Source organism: Rhineura floridana, chromosome 2 (genome assembly GCF_030035675.1).
Source record: "Rhineura floridana isolate rRhiFlo1 chromosome 2, rRhiFlo1.hap2, whole genome shotgun sequence".
In the NCBI taxonomy this organism is placed as follows: Eukaryota; Metazoa; Chordata; class Lepidosauria; order Squamata; family Rhineuridae; genus Rhineura; species Rhineura floridana.
In genome coordinates, this window is record NC_084481.1 from 166,171,777 (window position 1) to 166,187,122 (window position 15,346).

General features: G+C 43.8%; 1 protein-coding gene across 5 annotated transcripts in view; it reads right to left on the minus strand.

The window, feature by feature from the left end:
• STARD9 (StAR related lipid transfer domain containing 9) overlaps positions 1–15,346 on the minus strand; it is a 217,018-nt gene that overhangs the window by 50,218 nt on the left and 151,454 nt on the right. For 4 of the 5 annotated variants that reach the window (XM_061611273.1, XM_061611274.1, XM_061611277.1 and 1 more), the window contains one exon: positions 6,946–7,148. In XM_061611273.1, coding sequence (XP_061467257.1) covers positions 6,946–7,148 — 203 coding nt within the window. Of the gene's footprint in view, positions 1–6,945; positions 7,149–12,745; positions 12,814–15,346 lie in introns of those variants that run through there. The other variant, XM_061611276.1, reaches the window with a different exon arrangement.

Below are 15,346 nucleotides of genomic sequence, written 5' to 3' on the forward strand. Positions count from 1 at the left end.
CATTACAGTTATAACAATTAACCCTCCTCGGATACCCCGAAGGCCTGTTGGAAGAGCCAGGTCTTTAAGGCTTTCCGAAATACATTTAGGGAAGAGGCGTGCCGGAAATCTTGTGGGAGGGAGTTCCAAAGAGTGGGGGCCGCCACTGAGAATGCCCTCTCTCTTGTACCCGCCAATCTGGCTGTTTTTGTTGGCGGGATTGAGAGAAGGCCCTGTGTGGCCGATCTTGTCGGGCGGCATAATTGGTGGCGTTGAAGGCGCTCCGTGAGATAAACTGGGCCGAAACCGTGTAGGGATTTAAAGGTGAATACCAACACCTTGAATTGGGCTCGGAAAACAACTGGAAGCCAGTGTAGATCGAACAACACTGGTGTGATGTGATCTCGGCGGCGACTATTCGTAAGTAGTCGAGCTGCCGCATTTTGTATAAGTTGTAATTTCCGAACCGTTTTCAAGGGTAACCCCATGTAGAGCGCATTACAGTAGTCCAAACGAGAGGTGACCAGGGCGTGTACCACTAGTGGGAGCTGATGAACAGGAAGGTAGGGTTGCAGCCTTCGTATGAGGTGTAGTTGGTACCAGGCTGCCCGGCTCACTGCCGAAATCTGAGCCTCCATGGACAGCCTGGAATCAAGCACAACCCCAAGGCTGCGGACCTGGTCCTTTAGGGGTAGACTCACCCCATTGAACTTCAGGTCAGTATCGCCCAACCTTCTCTTGTCCCCCACAAGTAGTACCTCGGTCTTATCAGGGTTCAACTTCAGCTTGTTCCTTCCCATCCATTCACTTGGACAAGATTCCAGGCACTTGGACAAGGTCTCCACAGCCAACTCTGGTGAAGATTTAAACGAGAGATAGAGCTGAGTGTCATCCGCATATTGATGACACTGCAGCCCAAATCTCCTGATGATTGCCCCCAGCGGCTTCATATAGATGTTAAATAGCATGGGAGAGAGGATAGAGCCCTGTGGCACACAATTGAGAGGCCAAGGGTCTGACACCTCCTCCCCCAACGCTACCTGTTGGTATCTGTCGGAGAGAAAGGAATGGAACCACTGTAATACAGTGCCTCCAATTCCCAATCCCTCCAGGCGAAGTAGAAGGATACTGTGGTCAACAGTATCAAAAGCCGCTGAGAGATCGAGGAGGACAAGAAAGGTGGATTCTCCCCTATCTAATGCCCTCCTCAAATCATCTACCAGAGCGACCAAGGCTGTTTCAGTTCCGTGACCAGTCCTGAAACCCGATTGGTATGGATCCAAATAATCCGTTTCATCCAAGTGTGCTGACAACTGACTGGCCACCACTCGCTCAATGACCTTGCCCAGAAATGGTAGATTCGAAATTGGGCGGACGTTATTGAACACTTGGGGATCCAAGGAGGGCTTCTTTAAGATGGGCTTTACAATTGCCTCCTTGAAGGCTGATGGCATCACACCCTCTTTCAAGGATGCGTTTACCACCGCTTTGATCCCCTCGCCCAATTTCTCTCTGCAGCTCACAAGGAGCCACGAAGGGCAAGGATCAGTAAGACAAGTGGTTGGCTTCACAGATGAAAGCACCTAAGAACATAAGAACATAAGAAGAGCCTGCTGGATCAGGCCAGTGGCCCATCTAGTCCAGCATCCTGTTCTCACAGTGGCCAACCAGGTGCCTGGGGGAAGCCCGCAAGCAGGACCCGAGTGCAAGAACACTCTCCCCTCCTGAGGCTTCCAGCAACTGGTTTTCAGAAGCATGCTGCCTCTGACTAGGGTGGCAGAGCACAGCCATCACGGCTAGTAGCCATCGATAGCCCTGTCCTCCATGAATTTGTCTAATCTTCTTTTAAAGCCATCCAAGCTGGTGGCCATTACTGCATCTTGTGGGAGCAAATTCCATAGTTTAACTATGCGCTGAGTAAAGAAGTACTTCCTTTTGTCTGTCCTGAATCTTCCAACATTCAGCTTCTTTGAATGTCCACGAGTTCTAGTATTATGAGAGAGGGAGAAGAACTTTTCTCTATCCACTTTCTCAATGCCATGCATAATTTTATACACTTCTATCATGTCTCCTCTGACCCGCCTTTTCTCTAAACTAAAAAGCCCCAAATGCTGCAACCTTTCCTTGTAAGGGAGTCGCTCCATCCCCTTGATCATTCTGGTTGCCCTCTTCTGAACCTTTTCCAACTCTATAATATCCTTTTTGAGATGAGGCGACCAGAACTGTACACAGTATTCCAAATGCGGCCGAACCATAGATTTATACAACGGCATTATGATATCGACTGTTTTATTTTCAATACCTTTCCTAATTATCGCTAGCATGGAATTTGCCTTTTTCACAGCTGCCGCACACTGGGTCGACATTTTCATCGTGCTGTCCACTACAACCCCGAGGTCTCTCTCCTGGTCGGTCACCACCAGTTCAGACCCCATGAGCGTATATGTGAAATTCAGATTTTTTGCTCCAATATGCATAATTTTACACTTGTTTATATTGAATTGCATTTGCCATTTTTCCGCCCATTCACTCAGTTTGGAGAGGTCTTTTTGGAGCTCTTCGCAATCCCTTTTTGTTTTAACAACCCTGAACAATTTAGTGTCGTCAGCAAACTTGGCCACTTCACTGCTCACTCCTAATTCTAGGTCATTAATGAACAAGTTGAAAAGTACAGGTCCCAATACCGATCCTTGAGGGACTCCACTTTCTACAGCCCTCCATTGGGAGAACTGTCCGTTTATTCCTACTCTCTGCTTTCTGCTTCTTAACCAATTCCTTATCCACAAGAGGACCTCTCCTCTTATTCCATGACTGCTAAGCTTCCTCAGAAGCCTTTGGTGAGGTACCTTGTCAAACGCTTTTTGAAAGTCTAAGTACACTATGTCCACTGGATCACCTCTATCTATATGCTTGTTGACACTCTCAAAGAATTCTAATAGGTTACTGAGACAGGACTTTCCCTTGCAGAAGCCATGCTGGCTCTGCTTCAGCAAGGCTTGTTCTTCTATGTGCTTAGTTAATCTAGCTTTAATCATACTTTCTACCAGTTTTCCAGGGACAGAAGTTAAGCTAACTGGCCTGTAATTTCCAGGATCCCCTCTGGATCCCTTTTTGAAGATTGGCGTTACATTTGCCACTTTCCAGTCCTCAGGCACAGAGGAGGACCCAAGGGACAAGTTACATATTTTAGTTAGCAGATCAGCAATTTCACATTTAAGTTCTTTGAGAACTCTCGGGTGGATGCCATCCGGGCCCGGTGATTTGTCAGTTTTTATATTGTCCATCAAGCTTAGAACTTCCTCTCTCGTTACCACTATTTGTCTCAGTTCCTCAGAATCCCTTCCTGCAAATGTTAGTTCAGGTTCAGGGATCTGCCCTATATCTTCCACTGTGAAGACAGATGCAAAGAATTCATTTAGCTTCTCTGCAATCTCCTTATCGTTCTTTAGTACACCTTTGACTCCCTTATCATCCAAGGGTCCAATTGTCTCCCTAGATGGTCTCCTGCTTTGAATGTATTTATAGAATTTTTTGTTGTTGGTTTTTATGTTCTTAGCAATGTGCTCCTCAAATTCTTTTTTAGCATCCCTTATTGTCTTCTTGCATTTATTTTGCCAGAGTTGTCCACCTTGTCCACTTCCTCAGAAGGGAGAAGCCGAAACCGATCCCAATTTACCGGCATGCAACTGGCCAACTCTGGTTCATCCACTGTGTCCACGGCGCACGGGATCGAGCTCCATAAGTGTTCGATTTTATCAGCGAAGTGTTTTGCTAATAAGTCACAGGAGGCCTTTGACTGTTCCAAGGGTTCCTGAGCAACTGGACCGACCAGGCTTTGGACCACCTGGAACAGCCTCCTGGGACAGCACTCCGCAGACGCAATAGAGGCAGCAAAGAAAGCCTTCTTTCCTACCTTTATTGCCACTTGGTAGGCAGCTATTGCTGCTCTAACCTGTGTCCGGACATCTTCGGAGCGGGATTTCCGCCACCGGCGCTCTAGTCGTCTCACCTCCTGTCTCAGACTTCGCAACCGCGGTGTATACCATGGTGCTAGCTGAGTTCTATTCAGGGGGAGAGGATGTTTCAGAGCCACCCGGTCTAATGCCCTGGTGATCCCCACGTTCCACTCCTTCACCAGGGTTTCGACCGGGCGACCTTCAGCAGGTTCCAATTCCCCAAGCGCAGTCAGGAATCCATCCGGATCCATCAGGCGTCTGGGGTGGACCATTTTAATAGGTCCTTCACCCCTGCGGAGGGGGCATGGCAACGAGAGGTCCATATTTACCAGGTAGTGGTCTGACCATGACACAGGAGTGGCGTGAATCACTCCCAACTTCAGACCACTTCTCTCCTCTCCCAGGACAAATACTAGGTTGAGAGCATGACCGGCTACATGGGTGGGCCCAGTATTACTTAGGTACAGTTCCCAGGAAGCCATGGTTTCCAGGAAATCCCGAGGGGCTCCTATGAGAGCGGCCTCGGCATGCACGTTAAAGTCACCCAGCACTAACAGCTCTGGGGACAATGCCCGTACAGCCGAGACCACCTCCAGCACCTCGGCCAGGGAATCTGCCGTGCAGCGGGGTGGGCGGTACACCAGCAAGATCCCTAAACTGCCCTTCGGGCCCAACCTCCAGTACATACAATCAACAAATTGAGTCCTATGGAGGGGAGGTCTGGCAAAAACCAAGGACTCTCGATAGATGACTGCCACACCCCCTCCCCGCCTTCCCACCCTCGGCTGCTGTGCATAACGGAAGCCTGGCGGACACATGGCCTCAAGAATTGGAGCAGAGGCTTCGTCCAGCCAAGTCTCCATAATACATGCCAGTAAGTAAATAAATAAATGATAAAAGACCAATATTTATTTTGTAAAGTTAAAGGTCAGAGAGAAGGGAAAAAACAACCCAACAGCTCTGGGATGGTAATCTTTGCTGGTGTTGGATTTTCTAATGCTATTTGTAACTTGAAACACTGGTTATTGCATGTGTAAGGAATTAGACTTTGCTATCTTGGACTGTTAATATGGACCATGCTTTTTAGGGAATGGTATGTATAATATGGGAATGCATGTTTTTACTTGTTTGTTCATTGGGGATTATAGGGTTAACCTGTTCAAATGACCAGGTCTGGCTGATCACATGACCTATCCTGGGGCTCAAATATTAAGGCAGTGAAAACCCCATTGCTTATGTGAGAACGCACATCTCTCGTCTGAGGGCTTCCTGCTGCCAGTACCCTGAACACCAGTATTTCCTGCTGGCTGAATCATGCTGGGTGGAGCCTGTGATTGGCAGGGTGCTGGTCAACAGAGATGATAACTACAGGTGGTATATCTGAAGTTAGCTGGATCAAAGTGGGTCACAATGTGATAAGCTTGGTAAGTAGGAAACTTCTGAGAGTCTGGTGAATGAGAGACTGTTACAGACTAGGAACAGAGGATGGTGTCTTAATCATTTTTGTTTTGTTTCGTTTTGTTAATTTGCTCCAAAGAGGAATATACTGATTTTCTGTAATTTTTTATTTATTGCTTTGAGACTTGAAGAAATATATTTTTCTTTCTGTTGTGTGAACTTTAGAACTTGTCCCATAAGTCTGGTGTAGTCTCTGTTTATTTTAAATAACCTCACATCCCAAACCATAAAACTTCAGGCTTCAGAAAGACCCCAGAGAAATTTGGATAAGGGGCAGCCTTGTGAAAGTATTTAAATCCTTATCTTGTGGTGGTGAGCACCTCAATGGGGAAAGGGAGGGTAGAAGAGAATGAAATGGGGCTAGATAATCTGCTTCCTACAGGCATACCTACAGCTGGCCAGCCACCACCCTCTTAGTCATTTACGCCCAAGAAAGGAATATCAGAGATTGGAAGATTAGAGATTGGCAAATAGTTTTCTAGAATCTCTGCATCCAGCTTCTTCAATAAGTGCCTTATCACTGCCTCTTTTCAAGGCAATGGGCAAAACTCCCTCCTATAATGAGGCATTAACCACTCCCTGGACCCATCCAATCAATCTCCTCTGATTTTATCAGCCATGATGGCAAGGGATCGAGAAGGCAAATAGTTGGCCTCACTGCCACAAGTGTCTCATCTATGTCATTAGGCTGCAACATGAAACTAATTCCACAGGGTGAAACTCAACCTTGGTCCTGGGACCTCTAATGAGCCTGGACTAACTGTGCCATCGAGTTTGGCACAGATCCAAGCAATTTTGCCCTCAAATTTTTCACAGAAGGCCATTGAATGGTCTGTTAATGATGAAGCATTGGTCTGTACCAGCTGATTTACCATTCTAAACAGCTCTGCTGGATAATTCACTGAGGGGAATTTGCTCCCCTTTCTATCAAATATCCTCAGTGACATCCTCATGTAGGCAAATCTGATTGGCTACACAGCACTATCACACCAGCTCAATCACTATATAATTGCTAACTAGTTGGAATAATCACTGAGGTCAATCTAGGAAGGAGAAAGAAGCATCAGCAGGAAAATTATGGTGCTGAAACAAAAGCACCAACCAGGGAAAACAATGACACCTAAAAGGCGGGGGGGGGATGGGTATTTTTATATTTAAGTGTTTTTTTGAAGGGAAAGGGAATTTCTCATCCACTGATATAGTTATTTTTGATCTGAGAAATGAGACTGAGGACTGGGTAATATCTGACACAGCCTTAATTACTAGTTCTGCACCCATATCCCAATTTAAAGGCAGCGAGCATCTGAGGCCAGTAGTTTTAAGAAGACCAAGAGTATATCTTAATGCATCCTAGAAATGACCCATAAGACTATGAAGGAATGTTAATAAAATGAAAACTGCTGTTTCAGCACTAACCTCATTTTAAGAATGATGAGGAAAGAATGGGTGAAATAATGAATACAGAGTAAAATGATTAAAATGATGCACCAATCATGTAAGTAGTAAAAATGAGAATGAAAAAATGATAGTAAGAGAGAGGAAAAGAACTCACCTTCCTTGATCTGCTGATTGATTACTGCCTCATCATGTTCTAGTTCTTGCTCAGCTTTGATCTGCCCATCTAAGATCTGTTGTTGTAATTCTTCAACATACAATTGCTGCTGTTGAATTTCCCTGCTGTGGAGCACCCCCTGGCTTTTCAGCTTTGGCTGACATTCTTCATGTACAGCACCTCCTTGGTCACTGCTAGAAAATCTAAAAAAGATTTTAAACAAGGAAAGCAACATAATTGCACATCAAACATATATCCCTTTAAATCAGGCAAGTTTTCAAGTCAGTCAAAATTAAAGTATCTATTTGTTTGTACTATGAAAACTTTAGGTCCTAACGAAAGATGGCAAAGAGAATGGGTAAGAGAAAGTATATGATGTGTGCGTGTGTGTGATGTCACAGTAAGGTCAGAATTTTCATTGGTAGCATGAAATTTAAAAGAAGCTTAATAGCAGCCTCCATACAGTAAGGTCAAGCCTTGAGATTACCAATGCATAATATACTTCAGACAATTTATCTCTTTCCAGGAACAGCAGTAGCTGGCTTATCAGCTGGAACTGGTAGAAGGCACTCCTATAGTCACTGAAGCCACTTGAGCCTCTGGTGACAAAAATGAATGAATGTGTAGCCCCAGGCTATGAATCTGCTTCTTCAGAAGATGTTTAGCCCTGTCCAGAACAGGCAAATGGCCAATTTACTGGACCCAGGAACCACCCACTTACAGGGCCTCTGTCTTGCCAAGATTCTGCTTCAGTTTTTTGGCCTGTATCCAGACACCAGCTCAGGACTTGCACGTCCACACCTGATTCAGATATTACAGAGAAATTTATTTATTTATTTATTTTTTATTCAGCTTATATCCCGCCCGACTAGCAAACAGCTCTCTGGGCGGCAAACATAGAAACATATACAATAATAAAATTACAAGATCAATATAACAAATATAAAAGTACATCATCTAAAATACCAATTACCAATTAAAATACCAATTACAACATTTACATAAATAACTTAGATTAAAATGCCTCAGAGAAGAGAAAGGTTTTAACCTGGCGCCGAAAAGATAATAGTGTCGGCGCCAGGCGTACCTCCTCGGGGAGACTATTCCACAATTCGGGGGCCACCACTGAGAAGGCCCTAGATCTTGTTACTACCCTCCGGGCCTCCCTATGGGTCGGGACCCGGAGGAGGGCCTTCGTAGTAGACCGTAGTGTACGAGCCGGTTCATAACGGGAGAGGCGTTCCTGCAGGTATCGTGGTCCCGCGCCGTATAAGGCTTTATAGGTTAATACCAACACTTTGAATCTGGCCCGGTAGCATATTGGAAGCCAGTGCAGGCGAGCCAGAACAGGTGTTATATGCTCAGACCGCTTAGTTCTTGTTAGCAGTCTGGCCGCCGTATTTTGCACTAGCTGTAGCTTCCGAACCGTGGGGCCTGATTGTCATCAGCATACTGAAGCTATCATGCTCCAAATCTCTAATGACAGCTCCTAACAACTTAAACAGCATTGAGCATATAACAACTCCCTGTGGTATGCCATAACTTCCTATGCTGACACATAGTCAGCCTGTGCCATTCTCTGGAACTGGCCCTATAGGTAGGAATAAAACTATTGAAAAATAGTGTCTCCAACCCCTAATGCTACGAGTCAATCCAGGAGGACATCATGGTCATTGATATCAAAAGCTGCTGAGAAATCAAGCAAGAGTAACAGGGTTATACTTCCCTTGTCCTCTTTTTTGATAAAGGTCATCCACTGGGGTGACCAAGGGCAGTTCTGTTCCTAACTCAGGTCAGAGCCTTGACTGGTAAGGGTCAGGATAATAAACTTCATCCAAGACTGGCTACAGTTAAGCCACCACTATCTTCTCCAGTACCTTCCACAGAAAGAGGGTATTTGCAACTGGATGGAAATTGTCAGGTATTATTGGATCCAAATTGGGCTTGTTCAGGAGTGGTCATACCACCACCTCTTTTAAGGTGGTAGGCATCACATCCTCATGCAAGGATGCATTAACCACACCCTGGGCCCACCCAGTCAACCCCCTCAATGGGTAGTTTCAATCAGCCAAGAGTGGCAAGTGCCAAGAGGACAAGTTGTCAGATGCATTGCTACAAGCATCTTGTCTATGGTATCAGGCCACAGTAACTGAGACTGGTCTCACAACACTTGTTCAGATGGTGTGCCACATACTTGACAGATTCTGTAATAACAACAGCATCAAGATCATTACAGAGGTGACTGACTTTATTCTCAAACTGTCTTGCAAACAATTTGCTGGGGGCTCCATAGGGGCAGACAATAAAGTCCTCTGACTACTCTGAAAAGCTCGGAAAAGACAACTACGTGAGGATACAATGGAATAAGCAAAATAGGTCTTTGTACCTCCCATACTGGCATGCAGTAGGCATGATTAACTGGTGTTTGGTTGGTATGGGAACATGTTTTATGCCATTTACAGCTGGATAGTTTCATTACATAAAGTTCCCAGGAATACCAGGCAGCCATATTGGCTCTACAACACTCCATCAAGAATTTTTCTATTCCTCTTTTCAAGCCATTCAAGTTGATGGTCATCACTACCTTTTATGAGAACAAATTCCATAGTTTAACTATGTGCTGTGCAAAGAAGTACTTCTATTTCTGTCCTGAATCTTTAACAATCAGCTTCATTAGATATCGCTGTGTTCCAATATTATGAGGGGAAAATATTTATCCATTTTCTCCACATCATGCATAATTTTATACATCTTTATAGTCTTTGGTTTAAACTAAAAAGTCCCAAATGTTGTACCCTTTCCTCATAGGACAGTTGCTTTATCCCTTTGATCATTTTGGTTGTTCCTTCTAAACCTTTTTTCAGCTCTACAATACCCCTTCTGAGGTGAAGCAACTAGAATGGGATATAGTATTTCAAGTGCAGCCGCACTACAGAATTGTCACAGATAGCTAGCTTACATTCTGCAAGCATGGGTGCATGCCTTAGGCTGCAATTGGAAGTGCTTCAGTGTCCAAATCCAAGTTTATTCCCATAACCAAGAATCCCATACTGGGTACATCCTGGCTTGTTCTGTGTTGGAATGTTGGTCTCTGTTATGAAATACACAGTGTTTGATTTTTAAGACTTTTCACTTTCAGATCTTGGCTACTGCCAATTCTCAGGTTTCTGGGTTGCCTGGAATTATTTTGGTTCTGGAGTATCTCTTGTCCCCATTTCAAGGGATAAACTTACGAACATTCCCCTTTCAGAGGCTCCCTTTCACATCTTGGACTACTGCCAAATTTTAGTGTGTATCCTGCCCTGTGAATTGGGCCAATGACAAACTGAGATAGCCCCATGGTTGCCATGGAGGCTATGAAGCCCCCAGAAGTGGCCTTGGCATGAATATTGAAATTCCCAGGGGCCACCATCCTGGGTTCTTCCAATACCATGTCAGAGACTACCTCCGCCAGCTCATGGGGGAGAATGGTACATCACTATCATTCCTGATCTGTCTCTATGGCATAGCACCAGATACTGGCCCTCTAAGCCCACTCTAAGGCACAGTGGTTTCCTGGTGATGCAATCCTTTTGCACTATGGCAAAACCTCTCTGGCTGTCTGACTTATGCTGGTGCTGTACCAAGTACCCAAGTGGGCAGAGCTGGGTCAAATCAACTCTGCCCAGCATACCCACCCAGATTTCAGTAATGCATGCCAGGTGAGAACCTTCTTCCCAATCAAATCATGAATTAGTGAGGTCTTATGAACCAACCTGGTACATAAGCTATGTTGCAATGTGGCCTCTCGCTTCATTACCTATGAAAACTGCATTTTTTTCCTTATAAAGTTCAACAATCTTTCATGAAAAGGGAAAGTGCAAGTTTCATTAAAGTTTTCCAAATGCAAATGTGTACAAACTCATTATTAGAGACCAATCTATTTATTTTGCTTTTTATGCCACTATTCAATCCAGCAAAAGAACTTGCTAAGATGGGCACATATCATTAGCTCTGTTTTGAGGACTAGAAACCTGTTTTTTTAAATAAAACACACACACAAACATTCTGCAGCAGTAAGATCCTCACTTTAAGCATCATCAAATTATTTGCTTTCCTCCCACTGCTACATGTGTATTAGTGCATTCCCATACAAGAAAATCTGTTTTGCTAAGCTAAGCTGAAAATGTTTTGTGCCCCGGACTGGTATCAGAAATTGTAAATGTAGTCAGAGGAGAGATCAGGACAGCTGGGGAGGGTATTTATTCCTACCTTGTTAGGAGGCAAGAATATTAGCTGAAGTTTCTGAACAGCTATGAAGGTCAGTCCTGATGGAACTGATGAAAAGTGTGCCCAGCCATCAATGTACATAAGAACATAGGAAGAGCCCTGCTAGTTCAGGCCAATGGCCCATCTAGTCCAGCATCCTTGTTCTCACAGGGGCCAACCAGATGCCTACGGGAAGCCATCAAGCAGGGCCACAGCGCAAGAGCCCTCTACCCTCCTGCAGTTTCCAGGAACTGATATTCAGAAACATACTGCCTCCGACTGTGTGGAGGCAGAGCATAGCAATCATGGCTAGTAGTCATGTAAGGAGCATCCATGCTAGTTTCAGGATTATCTGAAGGCTACGAAACGTCTGGTCGCCAAGGAGACAAATAAATAAACAGATACTCAGCAAGTCATAAGCATTACAGCCATCTTTACTCCCTTTTTTTTCTAAACGAATGGCTCTTCCTAAGCAAAGGACTCTTGTACCTCTCAACCACTCTAAACTCACCAGAAGGCTCCATTTACCCTTTTTTTAAAACACAAGAACTAGCCAATTAAACTACACATCCCACTTAAATGGGAAGCATAGCTGGGTTCAAAAAGCAATTAGACCAATTCAAGGATAACAGTTTTTTTAAATAGCTGTGACATGAGAGGCTATTAACCCTCAAGTAGACCTCAATTTTAACTGAATGAAGATGAAATGCTGTACAACAGTCCTATTCAGAGTCACCACAGCATTTGCTAATTGCCACTACAAGAGACAAGGTATTAAGACTTTATGAACCATTTATTGTTCAGGTCTTGAAAAACAGTTGTTATAAAATGTAATAGTGCATACTGTATGGTGACTACAGGAAGGCAGATATAAACAGTTTTTGCTTTCTCAGTTTTTAATGCCACATAAGGAGAAAATAATACGGGGTTGTGTTAAATAAAGTGTAAAATCCATTTGTTTCAAAATGCTTCTACCTTTCCTGTGATTCTTACAAGTGTCAGCAGGTTCAAGTACTCAAGCCAAGAGCAAACAGAAAGCATTCTTTATATATTCAGAGCACAGAGATCACTGCATTAAGTAGATAGGTAATAAAAATTCATCCAGCCTGACATTTACATCACACAGGTAATGTGGCACCCCTGCTGCAACACCACTAGAGAATTTGAAAATGGCAGGACCTGGGGTTTACATTGCTCAATCCACATCAATAGAGTTTTGTTTTAGACACAGAAATCATGATTCATTGCCATGAAGTATACTTGCTGGTTTTGAGGATAACCAATGACAGGGTCACCTTAAGCAGCATAAGTGTGATTGAAATCTCCCAACCCCTAAAACATTCCATACAAAGAGGAATTGCTAAATAAGTGAATATAATTTAATTGTTTTACTGGTCCACAGAAATAGCTTTACCCTGATATTGACACAATTGTTTCAGGCACTCTTAAATCTCTATATTTCAAGCACTAAAAATATACCTATTGCTCAGGATCCCTTTTTTCATTTTTTAAAAAAGTTAATGCAGCTTTACTGGCATTAAAATGGCTTTACCTTAGAAAACATTGTTCCCTGTTGTGCAAGACCTGACTCGCTTCATGCAATGACACAGGCAAAACCATCAATCTAAGGAACAGGGAGAACAGAATCTGGAAGATCTATTTCTCACTAGATTTAACAAACATTAAAAGCATTATTACAGCAATAGTATTCCTATTAAGAAACAGAAACACACCAAACATTTTTTTAAATGCCACTGACCTTAAAGCAACTGTATATACCAATTATTCCGAGGATTATGAAAACAGCTGATTCATTTTTCATCTTTTCCTTCTACGCATTAACTTTGCAGTCAGCATACTAAATTAGCCTTTCGTAGAATCACATTTTCTTCAGGGTTTTTTGTTATCAGCTTCCTGGGATTCTATTGTGTAACTCCCTCCCCTCTTCCCCAAAACACCTCTCAGGCTGATGCAGAATCTGGCGGCTTCTCCAGCATAATGCAGTCTTCAGTAGCTAGGCAGCAACAGCCAAGCAATGAAGCCGAGGGCTTTGCTAAAACTGTATACTGAAGCTCCGATCACAAAACTAGAGCAAAAGGGTACCTGAAAACCACAGTTTGGTTTTTTAAAAAAAACTTCAGCCGAATCAGAAAATTTATTCTTAACTCCCTAAATATTAGGTACAATTTATTAATTTAGTTTAGAGATTTTAAAAAATAGAGATGAAAAGAAAGCTGTTATGTATTCCTGCAATCAGTGAAGGCTGCCACTTAAATCATTTATGAGTCTGAATTATAACACACCAAGCTCATCCACTGATTTGCATTTTTGTCTGATAACTCTCCTCCCCTGCACATCTATCCAATCAAGAGGTTGTTTTCAACGCCCACCATAACCTCAGCATAACACAGTAGCAGCACAGAATTATGGCAGCTACACAGGATCAGACATAAAATTTAACCCAATGCCTCTACAACTGTATACAGTACAGACTAGAAATTGTTATCTCTTAAAGCTCTTCTTTTTCTCAAACTTTTCTGAGCCATGCAGCTGGGATGCAGACCCAGAATCACTAAAAGGACGTGAAGCTGTGTGAACTTCAGGATAGACACTTACATAAGTATCCCCAGTGATTTTTGTTTTTCCATAACATATCATACATATGCACACACACAAATGAAGTTTGCATTCTGCAAGGAGTGGAACCAACATAAACGTGCCCCCAGCATCCAACCTGTACAGCTGCTCCAGCAGGTTACTGTGGTCAAAGGTATCAAAAGCCTGAGGCTGAGGAGAATCAACAGGGTAGCAGTTCCCATCTTTCTCCTTATAAAAGTTCGGCCTGAAGCCAGATTGAAATGCAGCATCCATGCATACTTGCAGCTGGCTAGCTACCACTAACTCAATCACCTTACTCCAAAAAGAGGTATTTGTGACTGGACAGTAGCTGTCTAATACCTCCAGGTGCAGGGAAGGCCTCTTAAGGAGGAACCACAACCCCACCCTTTTCAAGGAGGCAGGCATCACCCCCTCCCGAAGTGATGCACTGAACATCCCCTGGGCTCACCCAGTCAATTTCTCCCAGCTGGTTCTTATAAATCACAATGGGAAAGAGTTGAAAAGGCATGTAGTCAGCCAAATGCCTGCAAATGTCCTGTTCGCATCCATAGGTTGAAAATGCTGAAACTGATCCCATAATACACAGTTGCAGTGCCCTGGATGTCTCAATTGTGCATGTGTCAAGTTCAGAATGAATATGAGAAGCTTTGCCCTCAAAGCACTTCACAAATTCATTGCAGTGGGCTTCCGAGTAGTCTGATGTCCCTTGAGCTATAGCGGATTTAACCAGCCCTGTCACCACTATCAAAGGTTCTGCTGGGAAATTCACTGAGGATGCAATGGTGGTGCCAAAGTATGCTCTTTTTGTGGCTACCACCACAACATGGTAGGCACAGTTATATACTCACACATGTTATCTTTGTCATTAGATTTATGCCACTTGTGCTGTAGCTGTCTACTGGCCTGCTTTATAGTCCAGAGCTTCTCAGAAAACTGAGGAACTTTTCAGACTCCAAAGGACTGGAGAGGGCACTTAGGAGCAATCCTGTCAACAGCACTTTCCATCCCATAATTCAGCAGCAAGACAAGGACCTCAACAGGAGTGCCAACAATACCAACTGGAAAATCTCCCAGAGCATTCAGGAATCCCTCAGATCCCATAAATCTGGGTGTGGATCATCTTAATGGATCCCCCACCCCTGAAGTGGGAGTCAGTTACAGTAAAATACAGTTAATGTCTACCTTCCTCCCTGTCATCAAAAAACCTTAATGAAAGCTGTTATGCTAAAATTAGAAGAATATATCGATAAAACATCAACATTATACCCTGAAGCCCCTGAAGCCATGGTGGTGGTTGCCGGCGATTTTAATGCTTGAACAGGTCCAAGCGACGACGCCCTTTTCTTTTACTTCCAAGAGGCATCGCAGCCCCCAGATGAGCTTTTGGGCATACCGGACAGATACTCAAAGGACATCGGATATAATTATGCTGGATTATATTTCATACAGATGTTGAACAACCAGAACCTAGTTATGGCAAATGGTAGCGTAAAGGGTGATAGCAATGGTGAGTTCACCTTTCTATCTGGTACGA